The 22,407-nt window shown below is 45.9% G+C and overlaps 1 protein-coding gene across 1 annotated transcript; it reads left to right on the top strand.

Moving 5' to 3' along the window:
- The first annotated feature begins 322 nt into the window (after window positions 1–322).
- CWC25 (CWC25 spliceosome associated protein homolog) lies at window positions 323–22,284 on the top strand. Its single transcript, XM_042914676.1, has 10 exons — window positions 323–503; window positions 2,810–2,982; window positions 7,822–8,058; window positions 10,554–10,623; window positions 11,350–11,477; window positions 12,138–12,201; window positions 12,841–13,052; window positions 13,420–13,518; window positions 19,921–20,082; window positions 20,801–22,284. The coding sequence occupies exons 1-10, from the start codon at window positions 486–488 to the stop codon at window positions 20,913–20,915; spliced, it is 1,278 nt and encodes a 425-aa protein (XP_042770610.1). The 5' UTR covers window positions 323–485; the 3' UTR covers window positions 20,916–22,284.
- Window positions 22,285–22,407: the final 123 nt, after the last annotated feature.

The following is a 22,407-nucleotide window of genomic DNA, read 5'->3' as shown; positions in this document are numbered from 1 at the left end:
CCCGGGAGAGGAGACAGACGTAGGCTGGGCGGCGCTGGGGCCCTGCGGGCAGAAGCCCGGTGCGGCCTGCGGTAGAGCCGGGAGGAGTCGTGGCGCGCTGCCATGGCGACAGGACCGCGGGGCGCAGCCCGCGGCCGACTGGTAACTGGACCGAGCGGCGGCGTTTCAACACAGCGCTCGCGAAACCGGGTGAGGTGCCAACCAAGACGCCCAAAACGCGACCGCAGGCGCCGCCAATCTGGGCGTCACTGGCCGTGACGCTCGCGCTGCTGCGCGTCAGAGTAAGAAACGTCATCATCCCGCGACGCCGACGCTGTAATAGGACGCCCTCCCGGAAGTGGGCTCTAGATCTGGCAGTCGAAGTGGCAGCCGGTGGCCTCCCAGACCAGATCCGGGGAGGTCGCAGCTGAACTGTTTGTCTGCGTTTCCTCCGGATCCCTCCTGAATCCTCCAGGTCCGCGCGGAGAGGAAACTTCTCCGTCGTCATGGGGGGCGGAGATCTGGTAAGTGGGGGAAGCCTGGGCGGGAGAGGACTGAGCGGGAGACCGACCGGGTCTGGGGACGGAAACTGGAGGGTGTGGGAGTGGGTGACCATGGCTACACAGCCGTGCTTTCGCGAGAAGGGAGCCGTAGCCTTGGAGAGGGGACCGATCTCTGGGGCCACGGAGGGACAGGGCGGAGACTTGGAAAGGTGTGCGAAGCGTGTCGCCAATGGTGGCGGCAGGTGTTTGTGTTGTTTGTTGGCGGGGACTCTCCCGACTGGAAATTCTGGGAGGGGGTGGTGGTGGTGGTGGTGGTGGTGGAACCATGCTTACGAAAGGAGGCAGATATCGAGTCACGCAAGCTTTACTTTGTATGTCTTGTCTTGGGACACTTCTCTCTTCCTCAGCTGGGAGTTCAGTCATATTTTGGACTATAGTAAGAGTGGTTTGTGCCCCATTCTCTTTGCCCTTGAGCCGTATCCAGGGGTCTGTTTTAAACCTGAAGAGATCTTCTTCATGTCCACCTTTCTGACTTCCACTCCTCGTCAGTGCTTCATTCTGATCTGTAGTGACAGAGCTTTCTTCTGGATTTACGGCACTTAAATATAAGTGATGTGGCAATTTCTCTTGAACTGCATAGTTCATTTGTAGGGTGCTGAAGCCCCCGACGGGGCAAAAGACCCACAACGGCATGGTGCAAGGTCAGAAAGATGCTAATCTCTTTAAAGTGTAGCTGATTGAATCAGCAAATAGATCAATTCTACGTATCCAGTATCTGTATTAGAGTTTGTAGGTGTCACTGATTAGAATGACACCTAATTCTAACGCTGAGTGTGGCTCGATCCCATGACCCTGGGATCATGACCTGAGCTGAAATCAAGAGTCATATGCTCAACTGACTGAGCCACCCAGGCACCACTTTTTGTTTTGCGTGTGTGTGTGTGTGTGTGTGTGTGTGTGTGTGTGTCGGGGGGTGGGGGGATGATGGCCCTATGCATTGTAGGATGTTTAGCAGCATTCTTGGTCCCTAGCCACTGGATACCAGTAGCACTCTTCTCTGGATGGGACGACCAAAAATGTGTCTGGACATTGCCAAATGTGGAGTGCATGGGGAGGGGGGGCAAGATCACCCATGTTAAAGGAGAGAGAGGAAGACCAGTAGGATAAGGCCAGGGATGGGGTGGGGACAGGGGATTGAGTGACCTGATGAAGGGAAAGGAAGGACAAGGAGGAAGAGAGAAAAGAAAGAAAAGAGAGCCCTCATTGACTGAATACCTTCTCCATGCCAGATACCTTGTGTTGGTTTTCTCATTTAGGCCTCTTAACCGGTCTCCTGGTCTCCAGTCTCTGCCCTCTCCAATCCATTCTTCACATGATAGCTAGTCATGCCTGCCCTGTTTAGTGTTTCCTACTGTCCAGAGGATAAAGCCCACTCCATTAACATGGTTTATAAGGCCCTTATTCTATTGCTTTCTTAGTTGGTTTTGTTGATTTCATCTTGGACCCCCCTGCCCCTGCCCCTCGGCCCCGTCCCCCTTCATCAGCTTGCATGCCACCTTTAGCCACACGAAATCATCTGTGCTGTGTTCTTTGTTGCCGCTGGGCCTGCGGTTGTGTGTGCTGTTCCCTCTGGAAATCTGCCCCCACTCTACCCTGCTTCCTACATCACTGGGCTAAATTATAGTTGTCCTTAGATGATCACTGCTTCCAGGAAACCTTCCCTGGTTGGGAAGCTGAACCAAAGTAGTGGTTTATGGGGAAGCGGGAGAGGAGAAGCATTCTTGAAGTCCGTCCAGGTGTAGTGCGAAGGGGAGCTCAGAACCAAGGGGAGAGTCCCAGGAAGGAAGGGTGAAAGAGGTACTCAGTGGGGTTGTAAACCACGAAAGGTTGGGGTTGTAAACCAAGGTGAAGGCAGGTTAAGTGGACTCGAGAGAAGGAAGATTGTGTTCGTGAAAATGAAAGGTCCCCTGCCAAAGGCACTTGAGTTCTGTTGCCTTTTAGAGTTTACCTTCCCACCTCTCTGCCCATTCCTCCTTTACTGTCATCACTAACCCTTAGTTCAGGAATGGCCCGTGGAAGTCCGAGTCGTGTGCATTCCGAGTGAAAAGTGTTCAAAGGGAACCCGGACAAGGCCTGACGCCTTACATACTTGAACAGAACCCCTGGATGTGTGGGAGATTGGTGGGGGCCAACCTCGCCGTTGTGAACGATGCCTTGCCCCTAGATGTCTGCCCTGGCACGAACAGGGAGCAGAGGGGTCGGTGGTGGTGGGGCCCACGCACCCACCGGCTCCCCGCATCGTCTTCTCCCTCCTTTCGCCACCACAGAATCTGAAGAAGAGCTGGCACCCCCAGACCCTCCGCAATGTGGAGAAGGTGTGGAAGGCCGAGCAGAAGCATGAGGCTGAGCGGAAGAAGATCGAAGAGCTGCAGCGGGAGCTGCGGGAGGAGCGGGCCCGGGAAGAGATGCAGCGCTATGCCGAGGACGTCGGGGCCGTCAAGTGAGGGGGCAGCCGGGGCTGTGGGGAGGCGGCGGGGCTGTGGGTGTCCCAGGGTGCAGGACCGGCCCCCAGCGGCGTCATCCTCTGGCTGCAGACCTGCTGGTTAAGAGCATGGGTTTGGGAGTCGGCCCGGCCTGAGCGCTGAGGCTGGCTTGGGGTGTCCTGGCCTCACTGTGGCACCGAGAGCAAGTTTGGGGCCTCGGTGACCTCGGTAGGACCAAGGAAGGGAGAGTGTCCAGTTCCCAAGGTTTGTGGAGGATCAAATGAGATGACACCCAAAGGGCCTAGCGCAGGCCTGGCTTGTAGCAGGCGATCGACCAATAACCAGGCCTGAGGATGATTGCCCCCCACCCCGCCTCTCGGGACGTGTCCAGGTCTCAGACCTGCTTTTGTTTGTTTATGTACCGTGGACTCATTTCAGGGGCGCAGTGAGGCCTCGTGAAGGGAGGCAGATGGTGAGTCTGTCAGTAAAAGCTACGTGAGCGTGGACAGTCCCACCGCTCGGTTTTACCTTATTTCAGTTTCCTCTTGTATAATATGGGATAGGAATAGCAGATAATTATCAGGCTACCCATCTCATAAACTGAGGTGGGAGGACATGTGTTCTGAGAAAAATGCAAAGCATAAAGCGTACAGCGCATTCTTGAGTTTTGCGAGAACAACACAGAGCCAGAAATGGGGTAATCGGCCCCGTCTCCTTGTTCATTCTCCTCGTACGTTTGCCTTGCTCGCGTCCTTGTGGGCAAGTCCCCGGGGTGCCCTGTGGCATACTCTCCCCACTGGGTATCTAGGGCTCTTCCTTAATACTTCATGACAGGGTCTGTGACATTCAGGGTTGTGTGTGTACGTGAAACTTAGTTTCACTTCATGGAAATGGCATGAGGGACATGGTGCCCTGGGGACGTTCAGGATAATGGATTGGGGAGAAGGCCCTTCTGACTCAAGTATGAAACTTGGAATGTTTTAAAATAAATAAGAGTTTTTAGGGGCACCTGGGTGGCTCAGTCCCTCGAGCACCCAACTCTTGGTATCGGCTCAGGTCATGATCTCACGGCTTTGTGGGTTCGAGCCCTGCCTTGGGCCCTGCACTGACAGTGCGGAGCCTGCTTGAGATTCTCTCTCTCCCTCTCTCTCTGCCCCTCCCCCACTTGCGCTGTCTCTGTCTCTTTCAAAATAGATTTTTTAAAATTTGGAAAAAAAAAAAAGAATTTTAGAATTTTTAAATACAACAAAATATGACATTAATATATCCAGTGAGATAAGGGAATGAAGTTTTATGTTTTTTGGTACTGTAGACACACCTTAAATTATTTTACTTTATAGGCTTTATGTGAATTAAAGCCTATAAAGCAAAAAAAAAAAATTTACTTTTTTTTTTTTTTTTTTATAGAATGAGCGAGAGTGTGTGGGGGAGGGAGCCGAGGGAGGGAGAGAGCGAGAATCTTAAGCAGGCTCCACCCTCTGCACGGAGCCCGAAGTGGAGCTAGATCCCACAACCCCGGGATCATGACACTGAACTGACTAAGCCACCCAGGTGCCCCTAAAAATTTGTTTTTTTTTTTTTTTTTTTTTTTTTTAGGTAAATTCTGCCCCCCATGTGGGGGCTCAGACTCACAGCTCTGAGATCAAGAGTTGCATGCTCTACTGACTGAGCCAACCAGACACCTACGTTATAATTTAATGCAAATAGGGGCACCTGGATGGCTCAGTTGGTTAAGCAGCCAACTCAGCTCAGGTCATGATCTCGTGGTTCATGAGTTCAAACCTCGCGTTGGGCTCGTTGCTGTCAGCGCAGAGCCTGTTTTGGACTCTCTGTCCCCCCCTCTCTTTCTGCCCCGCTGACTCTTGCATGCTCCATCTCTCTCTCAAAAATAAGTAAAAATTTAAAAAAATGTTTAATAAAAACGAATAATTGAATGTAAATAAATTTCACACATTCAAATTAATTCCTGGGCAGCTTACAAAGTGAACACACATTGTTCTATGTGAAATTTTAGACTTTGTGAACCTTTGATTTTCGAACAGATACCAATTTTAGATTCAATACTCACTAGTCATAAGAGTTTGCTTTCCCACTAACCAAAAGTTAAAAAAAAAAAAAAATTGTGAAATTCTCTCTCTTTTTTTTTTTTTTTTTTTTTTTATTTTAAAGTAATCTCTACACCCAGCATGGGGCTCAAACTCACAATCCCAAGATCAAGCATTGCATGCTCTTATGACAGAGCCAGCCAGGTGCCTCTTGAAATTTTTATTCAGCAAAGCATTACACATCATATGCCTGATGTGTCTTATTTAATGTTATACGGCCTTTCAGGAAAGTGAGCTTCCTAGAATGTTCTAGGCAACACTGATCTTCCTACTCAGACTTCCTTAAGATCTGAAGTGGTCTGCCTTTCACAATCAATTCTTTTTTTTTTTCGCCCTAGGCACAGAAGTCCCAAAGGAAATGGTGGCCATGTTTCACGGTTATTTGCCCTTTGTCCTTGACCTTCTAAGCACTTATTATATATTTTATTTTAATGCTATTGGACATTTACTTTAGTCACAAATACAGTCCAAGGGTGGATAAAGAAATGTATTCTCTTTTTACACCTCATCCCCCCCCCCCACCGTGTGCTAAATGTCTCTTCATAGCCTGTTTGGCCATAGTTATCCTATGGTTTAAAAACAGACTGTACCTTGGTCTTCCCAAATCCTTCTTGAACTGCAACTTATTCTGTTAAAGAAGTCCTGGGAAAGAAGTCCTATTGGCATTGTCCATATAGTCTCCAATGGGGAGAGTGGTCACTGGGTTGAAGGCAACTGGGAGGAGTCTTCAACAAACTAAGGACCATTGAGAAACCACACAAAAGCGAAATAAGTCAGAGAAAGACAGATATATCCTATGTTTTCACTCATATGTGGATCTTGAGAAACTTAACAGAAGACCATGGGGGAAGGGAAAGGGGGGAAAAGTTACAAACAGAGAGGGAGGGAGGCAAACCATAAGAAACTCTTAAATACAGAGAACAAACTGAGGGTTGATGGGGGATGGGGGAGAGGGGAACGTGGGTGATGGGCATTGAGGAGGGCACTTGTTGGGATGAGCACTGGGTGTTGTATGGAAGCCAATTTGACAATAAATCATATTAAAAAAAAAAGAAACTGCACAAAAGCAAATCTTGTCAACCAGATGCCAGCTCGTCCAGTTAATCCTTGGATCACCCATCACAGCTGACCCAACAACCATGGCCACTGGTCCATTTCTTGCTGCCAGTGTGGCTCCTATCAAGGCACCACATGTGATGGAGTTTCAGAGGCCTTCGTTCCCTCTATCTTTTTTTTTTTTTTTTCAACGTTTTTTTTTTTTTTTTTTGGGGGGGACAGAGACAGAGCATGAAGGGGGGAGGGGCAGAGAGAGAGGGAGATACAGAATCGGAAGGAGGCTCCAGGCTCCGAGCCATCAGCCCAGAGCCCGACGCGGGGCTCGAACTCACGGACCGCGAGATCTTGACCTGGCTGAAGTCGGACGCTTAACCGACTGCGCCACCCAGGCGCCCCCGTTCCCTCTATCTTGAACCACACAACAATCGATCGTGGAAAACAGACCTCTCCAAACTACAAAGCTACCTCCCAACTGCGGAGGCCTGATTTTAATAGCTGTCAAAGTCTCCTGTAGTCGCTGGTTTATTCCAGCTGGAGAATGGCAAGAACCTTTAATTGCTTGAAAGACTCCACTACCTGCGGTACTCATTGTAAAGGCCCCACCACAGTCTCCCACAGTTCGCCAGGGCGCGGCCCTGTCTATACTCCTCCTTCTTGACTCCAGTGGGGTGAGTGAGGCTGGGCAAGCTGGGTGGAGCCCGACCCCAGTGGCCCACAATCAGTTTTTAATTATAGACTAGAGGGTTTCTCAAACCGCTCCTTTTAATGGGGAAAAAAACAAAAACAAATCTAAAACGAAAGCATTATGACCCTCCATTATTGGGTTAAAATATTCTTATTAAAAATATCCAAAGACTTAACTAAGAAGACTTTCCTTATGCTCATAGTTGTTACATAATCGTAAACAAAAATAGATACGCCAGTTTTGAAAAGCCATATTCAAAAACATTGAATTTAATGTTACAGGTAATACTGCTTTTGATGAAGCTACTTAGCCGCTCGCAGTGTAAACGTGCTATCGGCTGCTGCGGCGCATGCACTTAATTTGGCGTGCCTTTGCCGTCTGTTGTGGGAAGGTTCAGTTTTCCCACCATTTTTTCCCCCTCAGAAGCACAGGGCAATGTTTGTTTGGCAAATATCAGACATGACTGACATTACTGATATTGATAACTCTCTTTTGGCTTGAAAGCATAATTTCCTTCTTCACTTATCTCTGGTCTTTTCTCATCATCTTGAGTTATCTCACATGTGGAATTCCTGCTTGTGTCCATGCTCCAAAAGACACCTCGAACAACCGCACACGTGCTCCCTGAAACTGTTCTCGGTCATGAGGTGATGCAGAATCTCTTTATTGTTTCAGATCATCCTCAAAATGAAAGCGTAACATAAGGACTTTGTAAAGGAGGCTTGAGAAGCCCTGAACAAACGTCCATGTCTGGGAGGATACTTTCTTCACAGAAATTGCTTTAAGTGTGGAGGAACGATCTCTCCACGGAATGGCGAGCTCCATGCCGGCAAGCACCATTTCTTCTCATGTGCCACGAGGAGCACAGCGTTTAGTCCCTACTAGGTGCTTGGAGAATGAGTCGTGCTCTTGCCAGCTGCCATCTCTCCCTCGTGTTGGGGTTGTGTGTGTAGGTCTGCAAGAGCCCTACGCTTCCTTTGATTGTATTTTTTTTTTTGGTCTTGACCTAGGAAAAAAGAAGAAAAATTGGACTGGATGTATCAGGGTCCTGGTGGGATGGTGAACCGTGATGAGTACTTGCTGGGGCGCCCCATTGACAAGTACGTTTTTGAGAAGATGGAGGAGAAGGAGGCAGGCTGTTCTTCGGAGACAGGACTGCTCCCAGGTTCCATTTTTGCCCCATCCGGTGCCAATTCCCTCCTCGACATGGCCAGCAAAATCCGGGAGGACCCGCTCTTCATCATCAGGTACTGGCGACGGGCCGGGGAGGGTTTTTTCATAGCTGCTCAGCCTTCCAGTCGGTTTCCTCTTGACTTTGGTCTGCTCTGTAAAAGGATTTGTCTCCATTTGGGCTCCCTGATGTTGGGAAGGAGGCTCCATCTAGTGTGTCTTATCTAGGCCACGTGATAAGAGATGGCAAGTAGACCAGGGCAGACCAGATTTATTCATTTACCTTTGGCCCTTGAACAAAAAATGGGATAGAAGCAAGGTAAGGGGTACGTGGGTAGCTCAGTTGGTTAGGGGTGGTTTCGGCTCAAGTCATGATCTTGTGGTTCGTGAGATTGAGCCCCACACCAGGCTCTGTGCCGATAGTGCGGAGCTTGCTTGGGATTCGCACTCTCTCTCTCTCTGTCTCTCAAAAAATTAAAAAAAAAAAAAAAAGATGAGAAAGCCTGGCAGCTTCTTGGAAATTTGGGGATATGTATATCGTGGGATAGGTGGGTGAACAGGCCTTCTACCTACCCCCCGGCCCTCCTTTTTTGTGCAGCCAAACCCTTTAAAAAGAATCTGCCTCGAAACCCTAATGTGTAATGTATCAAAGTGGAGTTGCATTTTGCCATATGTATAAATTTGTGTGGTTTAATTTGCAGGATTTTATTTCAAGTGGATAGGTTGAACATTGAAAAACCTTTGTCATTTATATTTCTTCTTTTGAAAACATTTTAAAGTTATTTACATATTGGGGCACCTGGATGGCACAGTCGGTTGAGTGTCCAACTTCAGCTCAGGTCATGATCTCACGGTTCGTGGGTTCGAGCCCCGCGTCAGGCTCTTGCTGACAGCTCGGAGCCTGGAACCTGCTTCAGATTCTGTGCCTGTCTCTCTCTCTGCCCCTCCCCAACTCACACTCTGTCTCTCTCTCTCAAAAATAAATAAACATTAAAAAAATTTTTTTTAATAAATAAAGTTATTTACATGTTAAAGGTATTGCGTAGATATATATATAAAGGTATTGTATAAAAATTTATTTTGAGAGAGAGAGAATGAGAGAGAGAGAGAGAGAGAGAGAGAGAATCCCAAGCAGGTTCCGTGCTAACAGCTCAGAGCCCGACTTGGGGGCTTGCACTCAAGAACTGCGAGATCACGACCTGAGCTGAAATCAAGAGTCAGACGCTTAACTGACTGAGCCACCCAGGCGCCCCACCATTTTGTTAGCCTCATAATTAATTAAATTGTGGTAATTGTGTTAGCTGTGCTGACAGGTTCAGAGCCTGGATCCTGCTTCTGATTCTGTGTGTCCCTTTCTCTCCGTTACTTCTCCACTCGCACTCTCTCTCTCCCAAAATAAATATGTTAAAAAAAAAAAAAAAAAAGGTTTTCACCTTACAAAGCTGAAACTCTTTACTCATGAAACAAGAACTCCACATTTCCCCTTGCCCCAGCCCCTGCAAACCACCATTCTCTTTTCTTTGAGTTCTACTATAAGCATATAGGTGAAATCATACAGTAGTTATCTTTTTGTGGGATTGGGTTATTTCGCTCAGTATAATGTCTTCCAGGTTCGTCCATGTTATACCATGTATAACATGTCCTTCCTTTTTAAGGCCGAATAATATTCCGTTGTATACATTTTGTTTGTCTCTTCGTCTGTCGATGGACATTTGGGTTATTTCCACTTTTTGGCTATTGTGAATAATGCTACTGTGAACATTGATGTACAGATATTGTGCCCATTATTTTATAAGCTTTTTTTTCACCTAATTATATATAGCAAGCATCTTTCTACGTCCCTATGTTTCTGTAATACCATTTTTTATGTCGATATTGTGTGGTATACCATAATTTTTTAATACTCTCTTAATAGGTCCGTAACCTGTTTCTGAATTTTCATTGTTATAATATGGATGACTCTGTAGGGACCTCTTGATTATATCCGTACAGTAACAAATTCTTGGGAAAGAATTGGTTAAAGAGTGTGCAGGCAGTGATAAGTATTGCCAAATTGTCTTCCATGAAGGCTGACCAGTTTACCCTCATGAATAATGAGAGTAAGACTCCTTTTTGTTTTTTTAATTTTTTTTTAATGTTTATTTATTTTTGAGAGAGAGAGAGCAAGTGGGGGAGGAGCAGAGAGAGAGGGAGACACGGAATCCGAAGCAGGCTCCAGGCTCTGAGTTGTCAGCACAGAGCCTGACGCGGGCTTGAACTCACAAGCTATGAGATCATGACTTGAGCCCAAGTCAGATACTCAACTGACTGAGCCACTCAGGCATTCCCCATACTCATTCTTGTACAACAGGGAGCCAGTGTGAACTTGCCCCACACCATTCAGTCCCTTCTGCAGATTTGAGGAAGAGTCCTGACTTCCACACCATCATGTAGCTTTTAACACAGGGCCTGTCTGCGTGTATTTGGAAAAACGATTGCTGTATAGATGGTCTTGTGGAGAGTACAATGAATGACTTAATCCCCTTCCCCAAAGAGATAGTCATGATTTTTATAATGTTCTCTTTCTCTTTAGGAAGAAGGAGGAAGAGAAAAAAAGAGAGGTGTTGAATAATCCCGTGAAAATGAAGAAAATCAAAGAATTGGTAAGCAGTGCATCAAATTAGGCACCAAGAGTGCCTTTTAGCTACTTTTCGTGAGAACTACTCACCATTCACTCTTACCTTGTGAGAGGGCAGACAGAATGGCTTTTACATTCTCGCTTTTAGAGACCTTCCCTTGGTGATTTTATGCAGTCTTCATTATCAAGCTCAATTAAGCTTATCTTCTCTTTTATTTTTTTGATTGGAAGAGCACCATGTGATGTCTTTTTTGTTTTGTTTTGTTTAGAAAAAGGGGAGTATGGGATAGGCCTGTGCAAGTCCTCATCACACAGTGTGTTCAGGGGATCAGGTGATATCAAGCCTCGAGGGCCCATTTGTCATTCACGTGACATATTCCGTGATTGTGTTTTGGATTAGTTGGCAAGGAGAATGGAAAGCTGGATCCTGCGGTCCCCGATTGCTTTCGGTGTTGCTGGGAGTTCCTCTGACAGATTGGAAATTCCCAGGCACCGGTTCTGGGGATGGTTTAAAAATACAGATTCCTAGCCCCACTCGCCCGAGATTCTGTTCAGTAGTCTAGGGGCTGTTTATGCACCCCTCAAGGTAAGACTTGCCCCCTCTTGTTGATGGGGAAACTCCGCTGGTGTCTTGGGCCTCTGTAGTCCCAGAGGACGAAGTCAGGTAGTTTTCGGGCGTGAACCAGGCCCCTCGGAGGGACCGACAGGGGCCTTCGTGATCTTGCATGGTTATGTTCTGGGTGTTTTGTAGTTGCAAATGAGTCTGGAAAAAAAGGAGAAGAAGAAAAAGAAGGAGAAGAAAAAGAAGCACAAGAAACATAAGCACAGAAGCTCAAGTAGCGATGGCGGCAGCAGCCAGGATGAGCGCAGCCGGGGGAGGTGAGCACGTGGGGGCGGGCCTCCCTCATTGACTCATTCACTCATTCATTCCCCACGTAGTCACGGCTGCTCTAGGCTGGGAACTGCCAGGCACTGGGGTTTCAGTGGTGAACGCTCGTACGTGGGCCCCGTGCCCACAGAACTTTGCCATCTAGCACCAGAGTTCCTTGGAGGTCTTGGCATGGCCCCTAAAGGGCTGCCCGTAGCCTTGTAGGTCTTAGCTCAGACATCCTGGCTGTGACTTTCGTCTCAGCTTATGACTCCTCCAAGACCGAAGTGGGTTTTATGTAGGCCTTTTTTTTTTTTTTAAATGCATTAATGGGCCCATCTGGGCGCATTCTGTGTGCCTTCTCTGTGGGAACAGTGAGCACTGTCACCGCTGACTCACTCTTAGTCGCTGGAATAGCAAGCAGCACGAGGTGAGAGGAGAATGTGTTCAGGCAGTGGGGCTGAAGAGCCAGGCCCACGTGTTTTCACAGGAAAAACATGACTGTGCTGATGCATCTTCCAAAGACAGTCCAAAGCGAGAGCCACGCTCCCAAGTAATAGAAGTGGGGAAGGTCACGTCTGAAGCAGGAGGAGGCATGTTTTAGCACGAGACATTTAAACTGGACCTTCATACATTTTCTTTTTCAATGAATGTGTGTTTTAATCTCTTAGAGCTCAAAAGAAGACGGCAGATTCTTCCCCTGTTTTGTCCAAAGCCCCTGGATACGGCTTACAGGTAAGGGTGTGGGCGTCTCAGAGGGAGTGACCGTGGACCAGGGAATGTGTTAACTTGAGAGCCTTTTTGGACAGAGAGCATTTCGAGCAGCCAGTCAGACATCACATGGGAAAAAGGGAGTTTGGGCAGCCAAAGCGGGCACCGCTGGGGAACTGGCCCATTCCTTGTCCTTGAGCCTCCGACCGGGGCTGGGGGCCCTCTGAGTGGAGAGTCTAAACCACCAGTGGGGCCTGCAGGCGTTCTGCCCGTCTCTCTGCAGATAACTTACGTGAAATGCAGGCATTTTAAGCTTCAAGGTTGATGACTTTTGACAGATGGACATCCCTCTGGATCCCTTTTTCCCATAGTAGGTTTAACCTTAGGGCCTGTTCTCCATGCTCTGTCTCTTGCTCCTGCTCAGGCTTTGGTGAAGCGCCAAGCCAGTGGAGGTGACTGGGTGGGTACATTCTCTTAGGGGACTCTGCAGATAACTTTGCTAAGTTTGAGTGGTTCTCTGAGGCAACTGTGCGATGGGATCGGTACGCCCACTTAGCTTCGTACAGACCCTCGTTGCTCATTCATTTCCTTGTTTCACTGCATTTCCTCCTGAGCTGCACATTTTCCTCTGAATACCTTTTCTTCCTTTCCTTGGTGCTACAGATCAGGGACTCCTACCACAGCCAGGGACTGCAGAGTCCTCTGACAGCCAAGCAAAAGGGAATGCACGGGTTGAAGAATTATTCCAGGTCCAGAAGCTCCTCCCACTCACCTCCCAGACATGCCAGCAAGAAGAGCACCAGAGAAGCAGGGTCCCGGGACAGGAGTTCTCGATCCCCAGGCAGAAGGTCACGGTCCCCAAGGCCAAGCAAACCGTGAGTGTAGGAATTCACTGGGAAATGGCCTGTAAGGGTGGGGGTTGCTCACCGCAGGTGTTTCTGTTCATTCATTTTTCCAAACGCCTTTGGTTTATTTCCTTTACATCATTTTCCCCCACCGCTATGTAAAGCTCAGTCCCCCAGAACTACATATTTATATATGTAGGCTCTTTGGAGTGAGTTTAGTACCAAATCTTCTGTTTCTTTAGGTATTTGCTTTTCTTCCACCTCTGCCCTCTGTTCCCTTCAATTTGGATTGTAATTCTAAGACTGTTAGCTTTTCTCCCATCATTTGAGGGACACGATAAAAGCCCCTACCTTGAAAAGGCTTTTCTCCTTTCTGCCCTCTGTGTGTCTGTCCCAGGCACAACTCTAAGGTCAACAGGAGAGAGAGAGGCCGCACTAAGAGCCCATCGCCTAAAAAAGAGGTCTATCAAAGGCGCCATGCTCCTGGATACACCAGGTGAGTCAAGAGCCTCGTAGGTGAACTTCAGACTCTGCGGGCCTGAGTCTCAGAGTGGCTCAAACCAGGGCAGGTGGATAATCTAAATCACCTTTTCTCTTTCTTTTTTTAATTAAAAAAAATTTTTTAATTAAAAAAATTTTAACCCAAACCTCTCTCTTTGAGAGAGAACGAGACAGTGCGTGAGCAGAGGAGGGGCAGAGAGAGAGGGAGACACAGAATCCAAAGCAGGCTCCAGGTTCCCAGGTGTCAGCATAGAGCCCGACGCGGGGCTTGATCTCACAAGCCATCAGTCAGATCATGACCCGAGCCAAAGTTGGACGCTTAACCGACTAAGCCACCCAGGCACCCCTACATCACCTTTTTGCCAAACCTGCTTTTATTCTTCATGTCAGCTTTTTTTAAAATATTTTATTTTTTTATTTTTGAGAGAGAGAGAGAGAGAGAGCGTGAGCAAGGGAGGGGCAGAGAGAGAGAGGAAGACACAGAACTTGAAGCAGGCTTCAGGCTCTGCACTGTCAGTACAGGGCCCAACATGGGGCTTGAACTCACAAACTGTGAGATCCTGACCTCATGAGCTGAAGTCAGATGCCATCCAGGGGCCCCTCTTCCTGTCAGCTTTTAACAGTCTGTCCCGCCTCCCTACACTGCGCACACTGAAAGGACAAAGTAAGAGTTTTAACTTGATGAACAATCGATTAAGCGACTGTCTCTGGACATCTAAGCATGTTAATTCTCTCAAGAGATTTCCACCGAGAAGCTTTTCTTGAGAGAGTGCTCCTTTCTTGAGCCACCAGCTGAAGGAGAAGCAGGGTGCTCTCCTTGAGGGCCGACACCCTAAGATGGACTCTGTGTTCACGTTGGGTGTGTAGTGGGTCAGACAGAACAGGGACATAAAGCCCTGGGACCTGAGGGGAGTTGGTTGTGCCCATGAAAGGCTGTCCCTAGGGGTCCGTCTTGCTCTTAGAATTTAGAGGAGCCAGGCAACTCTTGCGAACCTCCTTTTACTGCCCAAATTGGCTGCACGTTCGAATCACCTGGGAAGCATAAAAAAGAAAAAATCCCGTTACCCAGCTACACCCCAGCCCTACTACATCAAAACCTCTGGGGGTGGGCAGCCAACGTTGAGAACCGCCGAGAGTCTATACCCACCTCTTTTATTCACTGTGTTAAAACAGAGGCAGACCCTACATGTCCCTTGCAACTCTTAATTGCCCGACTCCCTGAGTCTCCAAGGAACAGAAACTTTTAAAAGGTTTAGTCTTGACTGACAACCTTTAAAAGTACGTTATATACTTCCCTGCCTTCCCAGACAGAGTATGTTACATAGAATTTGACCTATTATTAGTTGGCAGTTTTTCAGCTGTGCTGTAATTCATGCTGCTCTTAGGGTAGATACTCGTGAGTGTAAGTATTTGTTTCTGTGTTTTAAAGCTTGTGGGCAGCAGGCTTTTTCAGATCCTGCTTTGTTTTTCTCTCTTTTGCCATCTACCATCACTTTAAGTTTATGTATTTATTTTGAGAGAGAGACAGCATGAGCAGGCGAGAGGTAGAGAGAGAGGGAGAGAGAGAATCCCAAGCAGGCTCCACACTGTCAGCACAGAGCCTGATGCGGGGCTTGAACTCAGGAACCGTGAGATCATGACTTGAGCCGAAACCAAGAGTTGGATACTTAACCGACTGAGCCACCCAGGTGCCCCTCACTTTAGTTTGTTTTATTTTATCAGCCTTCCTTACCTCCCTTTCAATTTGTGTTGAATTTTGTGACATAAATGGTTTAGAGCCCTCAAGACCTCTCTTCCCCAGGAGTAAAAGCACAGAAACTTTAACGCATAGACTTTATGATTTCATTGTCTGTTTTGGTTTGGTGTTCCAAGTGGTCAAGGTTGTTTTATTTTATGTACTTAAGATGATGCTGAATTAAGAAAAAGAAAAATTAGGGCCATAATTGAGAATTCTGTGAGAACTCTTTCTTTTGTGTATTTTAGCTGGTGATCTAAAATGACTTTCTTAATGGCTGAAAAGATGAAGGTTCTCTTTTATAGTGAGATGCTTAATTTAAAGTGATTTTTAGGGGCGCCTGGGTGGCTCAGTCGGTTAAGCGTCCGACTTCAGCTCAGGTCACGATTTCGCGGTCCGTGAGTTCGAGCCCCGCGTCGGGCTCTGGGCTGACGGCTCGGAGCCTGGAGCCTGTTTCCGATTCTGTGTCTCCCTCTCTCTCTGCCCCTCCCCCGTTCATGCTCTGTCTCTCTCTGTCTCAAAAATAAATAAACGTTAAAAAAATTATAAAATAAAGTAATTTTTATGGGCCAAGACTGTATTTTTTCTTGTAAAAAATTTTTGGGGTCTTTTGGGATTCCCATTTAATTAATATTAGTTTTGATTGCTTTTGAAATTTCTTACAGGCAACACAGCCCTTTTATAAGTTAAAAATATATGTGCTCAAGACAGACCAAAAAACCACTACTGTGATGTCACACCCCAGAAATGCCTAAAATTCCTTCTATTGGGCTTATAAATTGCCCAGAGTAAAAGTGGCTGCAGGCAATAAAAAATAAAGCTATTACTCTTATATTAATTACTATTATTTTAGAGGCACAATTACTGTTATTATCGAGGCTTAAATTATTTTGATCAGATAATACCCCTTAGAGATACATTTTATTTTATTTTATTTTATTTTATTCTATTTTATTCTATTTTATTTTATTTATTTTTTTTAACATTTTATTTATTTTTAAAGAGAGAGTGAGCACAACCGGGAAAGGGGCAGAGAGAGACGGGGACACAGGATCTGAAGCGGGTTCTGCGCTCTCAGCACAAGCCTGATGCGGGGCTCAAACTCACATACCGTGAGATCATGACCTGAGCTGAAGTTGGACACTCAACTGACTGTGCCACCCAGGCTCCTAATTGTTATTATTTTTTTTTATTTTCGAGAGAGAGACTGCAAGTGGGGGAGAGGGGCAGAGGGAGAGGGAGATCGAGAGAGAATCCCAAGCAGGGGTTTGAACTCACAAACTGTGAGATGATGACCTGGGCTAAAATGAAGAGTCAGAGGCTTAACCGACTGAGTCACCCAGGCACCCCCAATAATACACATTTTTAAAAGTTAAAAACGATTAAAAATCTCCTCACAAGAGGTGCCTTGTGAGACCCAGAGCCTGCTTCAGATTGTGTCTCCCTTGCTCTCTCTGCCCCTCCCCCCTCACACTCTGTCTTTCTCTCAAAAATAAAATAAACATGAAAAAAAAAATCTTACAGAAACTACCAGTTCCTTGCTCTGCCTGACCTCACTTCCAGTCATGCTGCCTAGTGGCAAACACTTTCAGCTTTTTGAGCGGTTTCTTTTGGCAGCTACCTGTCTCTAAAAATATGCACATGTTGCTGTCTCTTAAGTCATGAATTTTATGTATGTATGTATGTATGTATGATTTATTTATTTATTTTAAGATTTGATTTTTTAAAGTAATCTCTACCCCTAATATGGGGCTTGAACTCACAATCCCAAGATCAAGAGTCTCATGTTCTACCAACTGAGCCAGCCAGGCACCCCTTAAGTCATCATCATTTATTTATTTATTTATTCATTCATTCATTCATTCATTCATTTATATTTACTTATCTATTTATTCCTATTTATCTATTTATTTTTAAGTTTACTTATTTTGAGAGAAAAAGAGCACAAGCAGGGGAGGGGAAGAAAGAAGGGGAGAGAGAGAGAGAGAGAGAGAGAGAGAGAGAGAGAGAGAAAGAGAAAGAAACCCAAGCAGGCTCTGCACTGTTAGCACAGTGCCCGACACAGGACTCGAACCCACAAACCGTGAGATCATGACCTGAGCCAGAGTCCAGAGCTGGGCGCTTAACCGATTGAGCCACCCAGCTGCCCCTTAAGTCATCAATTTTAGACATTAGGTATTTTCTTACTATTGGAATAAATGAGCTCATATACACTCCCAGTCCCATATTTCTTCTCCCTCCATTTATTCCATTAGGTAAATATCACAGTTTTTGGTTTTGTCAATAAGTGAATTCATGTTCTTCCATTATGTAAATATTGTTCATTGATACTTTTCATTGCCAAGCAGAATATTGAGGTTATATCTCTTGTATGAGTTTCATATTTTTTCTAGGGTCAATATTTGCCTCTTTCAGTTTTGACTTAACGGATTTTATTTCTGGGAAATGTTCTTGTATCATTTCTTTGATAACTTCTTTGTTCTCTCTGATTTTTCAGAGCTCTTGTATGTTCTGATTGTTCCTTCTTAAAAGCCTTTCTCGGGGTGCCTGGGTGGCTCAGTCTCTTGAGCATCCAACTCTTGGTTTCGACTTTGGTCATGATCCCAGGGTTGTGGGATTGAGCCCTGCGTTGGGCTCCGAGCTGAGCCCGGAGCCTGCTTAGAAGTCTCTCTCTCTCTCTGCTGCCCCTTTCCCCTGCTTGCAGTCTCTCTCTCTCTCAAATAAAAAATTAAAAGAAAGTAAAACAAATAAAAGCCTTTCCCATTTCAATGATGTAATATCTTTGATTTATCATCTCTGAGTGAGATTTTTTTTTAATTTTTTCTTTAACGTTTATTTATTTTTGAGACAGAGAGAGACAGAGCATGAACGGGGGAGGGTCAGAGAGAGGGAGACACAGAATCTGAAACAGGCTCCAGGCTCTGAGCTGTCAGCACAGAGCCCAACGCGGGGCTCGAACTCACAAACCACGAGATCATGACCTGAGCCGAAGTCGGCCGCTTAACCAACTGAGCCACCCAGGCGCCCCTCTGAGTGAGATTTTTAATTGTTCACTTTTTGTTGCCAATTTTAAATAGTTTTATTTAAGATGAATTGTACATTTTTTAAAAGTTTCGTGGTTTATCTTTGTTAAGTTCTCTTTTCCTTTTCCTTTGGTCGCTTTCATGTGAGAGGCTTTCCTGAAATGTTTGGTGATATTTCACTGTGTCTTCCTAGGCATTAAAAAGCTGAGATCTGGGGCGCCTGGGTGGCTTAGTCGGTTGAGCGTCCGACTTTGGCTCAGGTCATGATCTCAAGGTCTGTGAGTTCGAGCCCCATGTCGGGCTCTGTGCTGACAGCTCAGAGCCTGGAGCTTGCTTCAGATTCGGTGTCTCTCTCTCTTTCGCTGTCCCTCCCCCGCTCATTCTCTCTCCCTCTCTCTCTCTCTGTCAAAAATAAATAAACATTTAAAAAAAAAAAAAAAAGCTGAGATCACTGTATTGTGTATGGGCAGGGCTTGTCTACTGGTGGAGATTGGTTTTTTGTACTGGTTTTTAGCTGGGGACATTCTTATACCCTCTGGTTACCTTTGGTTCTCCTGTCAGGAACCATTAAATTTTTGTAGGAGAAAAAAAAAAAAAACCCTCTGGTTGCCTGACCAATGGCTCTAACTCTGGCTGCTGGCATTTTGGGACGTTATTTCCACTCATGACCCTGAGATCAAGAGTCACATGCTCTTCCGACTATGCCAGCCAGGCACCCCTTATTTTTTCTTTTAAAGGGGGATCTTTCATGGGGTACCTGTCTGGCTCAATCTGAAGAGCTGCGACTCATGATCTTGGGGTTGTTAAGTTTGAGCCCCACGTTGGGTGTAGAGATTACTACAAAAAAATAAACTTAGAGAGGGATCTTTTTTTTTTTTTTTTTCTCTAAAGACTTTATTTTTAAGTAATCTCTACACCCAACATGGGGCTTAAACTTACAACCCCAAGGTCAGGAGTCGCATGCTCTACCAACTGAGTTAGCCAGGCACCTCTAAAGGGGAATCTTCCAAATGGGTACATCACACCCATTTGAGAAGCAATGGATTCGAGTTTCTCATATTGTTAAATAGCGATTGAGCTCCTTCATCACCTCCTCTTCTTGCTCTGACTTCATTTTCAATGAGTGCCAGGAAAGACTTACCCATTACTTTCTGAGGTTAAGTTGAATTGACTTGAATTCTTCAGGCATCTGGCTTCTGGCTTAGTCCCAAAGTGGTATACTCATGGGCTGCGTCCATGAATTTCTAAGCATTTCCAGTGGGTAAATGGTAGATGTGAACAGTCACATGGCTAACTTAGTCCCCCATACTCCAATAAGTTGTTGAGCAAACAGTGGAATATTTTGTTTTTTTGGGGGGGAATATTTTGTTTTTAATGTTTCAGAATAATCACTCCAGGGATTATTGAGAGAGTATGGAATCCTTCATTACAAGTCTTTGAAATTTGGATGAAACCACCTGACCCAAGATGTTAGGAAGGAAGGAAACTCATGCTGAGTTTGGCCCTGGGTTGGGCATTTCCATGGAGAGAGCGGTGCGATGGAGAACCTGGGGTCCTACCTGATATCTGTTCTCCCTGAAGTGTTTGGGTTTTTTTTTGCTGGGAGAGAAGTAGACCTGATGGTTTTTGTGTTCAACAGAAAGCTCTCATCAGAGGAACTAGAGCGAAAACGGCAAGAGATGATGGAAAATGCCAAGTGGCGGGAGGAAGAGAGGCTAAACATCCTCAAGAGGCACGCTAAGGATGACGAACGGGAGCAGAAGCTGGAGAAGCTGGGCTCCCGAGATGGAAGGTTTATCCAGTGAGTGCATCTTCCTGCTGCCTAAAGGCTTTCATGGCTATGGTTCCAAGGAGGCAGTTGGGCAGCTGACTCACTCATCGTGTTCCTGGTGTTTCTGTGACTATGCAGAGAGAACGGGGAGGTCAGCCTCCAAGCCACCTTTGTTACTACTCCCAGCATCTAGCCAGACAGTGGGATGGTTTTGATTTGAGGAGAGGAGAAGTGAATTAGTATTTTCATTGAATCTCCTTGCCTTCCATTTAAATAAGAGTTCATGGCTCAGGAGGCCTTTTTCCTTTTTTTTTTTTTTCTTTTTTTGCATGAACAGGGGAAGGGCGGGGGGTGGGGGGGCGGGGGAGAGAATCCCAAGCAGGCTCCACGCTGTCAGCACAGAGCCTGACGTGGGGCTTGATCTCACGAACTGTGAGATCATGACCTGAGCTGAAATCAAGAGTCGGATGCTTAACTGACTGAGCCACCCAGGCGCCTCTCAGGAGGCCTTTTTCCAATGAGGCTTTACTTACTTTCCAAAACAGATAAATTTGCCCTTAGGGATATTGGTTTAAAGAATGGAGTTCCAAATGGACTCACTCCAAAGTTATCTACATGGGCTTTTAAAAGAGCTTGTATTTCTACATGGGCTATATGACTGGCAACCCGTTTCTTCTAATTCTGCCAGAGAGTTGACCAGCTGACAAATATTTGTAACTCGCATTATTCTCCTCTCTTCTGTTCCTAGTCGCATGAAGCTGGAGAGTGCATCTACCTCCTCCCTGGAGGACCGGGTAAAACGGAATATCTACTCTCTGCAGAGAACCTCAATAGCTCTGGAGAAGAACTTTATGAAAAGATGAAAACCATCCCCTCTTTTGTTGGTTTTCCTGAATTTTCCAGGGAGGCTGCTGATCCCTTAAAAATTCTCTTTATAAGAGTTCAAGTGACTTCTTCCACAGTTGTCAAACCACCACTGTTCAAAGTGACTCTCCTCCAGCGATTCCCGAAAGAGCTCACTTCCTTTAAGAACCAGTGTGACTCGCTTTATGGGACCCTCAGTAACTTTTGCTGGGTGCTGAGTGGGTTTTGACTGTGTTTTTAATGAGTGGGCACTGGACCATGTAGGTGTGAGCACTTGTCCTGCCGTGGAAGGGCTGCTCCCTGTGGTTGTGATACTGATTATGCCACTTCTTTCCCACCCGTGTAAACTGTGTGCCTCGGTATAGACCGGACCTTTCAGAAACCTCCCTCCAGAGTCACCCAGGTAGATGGCGCCTAGTGGGGTAAATGAATTTACTGGGTTTAGTAGATAATGGGACAGAATGATGTCTACTTAGGGCAGAGCAAAGGGGGTGACAAAGAATCTGGAAGGGAAAACAATACAAAAAAGCACTAAATGAGCTGTTGAACTATTTGGACTATCTTTTCAACTGTAAAAGTGTAGTGTGTATGTGTATAAATGTATAATTTTTACAAGCTTTTTAAAAAGTTAGCTTTGTGAGAATATCTTGTTTGGTAAGTGACTTTACTATGTCATGGAAATGTATCTTGTTATCGAGTAATACGGTAAGGCAGGTCAGCTTTTTTTTCCCCTCTGAATCCAGCTAGTTTAGGAGAAGCCTGGGTTTGTAGATCGGATCTAGTGTATCTATCCTTTTACACTGCTTATAGTCTCCCATGTGGGCAGTGCAGTGGTGAAGTCAAATGATTTTAGGAGTCAGGACCAAATTACCAGTGTGCTCCCACCCTGGCTCTTAAAATAAAATAAAATGGAAGCTGTTCCTTTCATGGCTTCCTTTTTATCATGTAGTAATCTTATTACAATGCTAAAATTTCAGGAGGTGTTTGCTACTAATTTTTAGTCAGGTATTAAAAAAACCCCAAAACTCATGGGACCGGTCTCCTGTCTTTACTCCTTCCCCTTTTCTATTCTTTTACCAGAAGCCCTCATTTGACCCATGCAGTCCTAGGCCCTGTTGACCCACACATTAAGCTGGGCCAGTTCCTTGTTCTGCCAATCCCTAATTCTGCTTAAAACGACGTTGGATTTGTATTTTTGAGCACTTACGATGCCAGGCACTGCGATACTTAAAACCCAGTCTTTCCCCAGAAAGAAAGTAACGTACACTTGTTACTCATTTAATCACCTCATCGTGCTTCTCTATGCTAGAGTTAATTATGTCTTTTATTTTATTACTTGGTAATAAAGGCTACATTTATTTTTTGTAACTGTTTAAAGAGCAACCACGCTCGGAGTACCGAATTTACGAATTCCCCCACAGAACGATATTGACCTGTTAATTTGTGTCGAATGTATGGAGATCCTTCGTCCAAGAGGAATTATGTAACAAA

Source organism: Panthera leo, chromosome E1 (genome assembly GCF_018350215.1).
Source record: "Panthera leo isolate Ple1 chromosome E1, P.leo_Ple1_pat1.1, whole genome shotgun sequence".
In the NCBI taxonomy this organism is placed as follows: domain Eukaryota; kingdom Metazoa; phylum Chordata; class Mammalia; order Carnivora; family Felidae; genus Panthera; species Panthera leo.
This window is presented reverse-complemented; position numbering and strand designations above follow the sequence as displayed.

Coding starts and splice junctions, on each gene's coding strand:
- CWC25 (XM_042914676.1), top strand. Junction 11,478..12,137: donor GATGAGCGCAGCCGGGGGAG/GTGAGCACGTGG, acceptor TTAATCTCTTAG/AGCTCAAAAGAAGACGGCAG. Junction 13,053..13,419: donor TCCCCAAGGCCAAGCAAACC/GTGAGTGTAGGA, acceptor TGTCTGTCCCAG/GCACAACTCTAAGGTCAACA.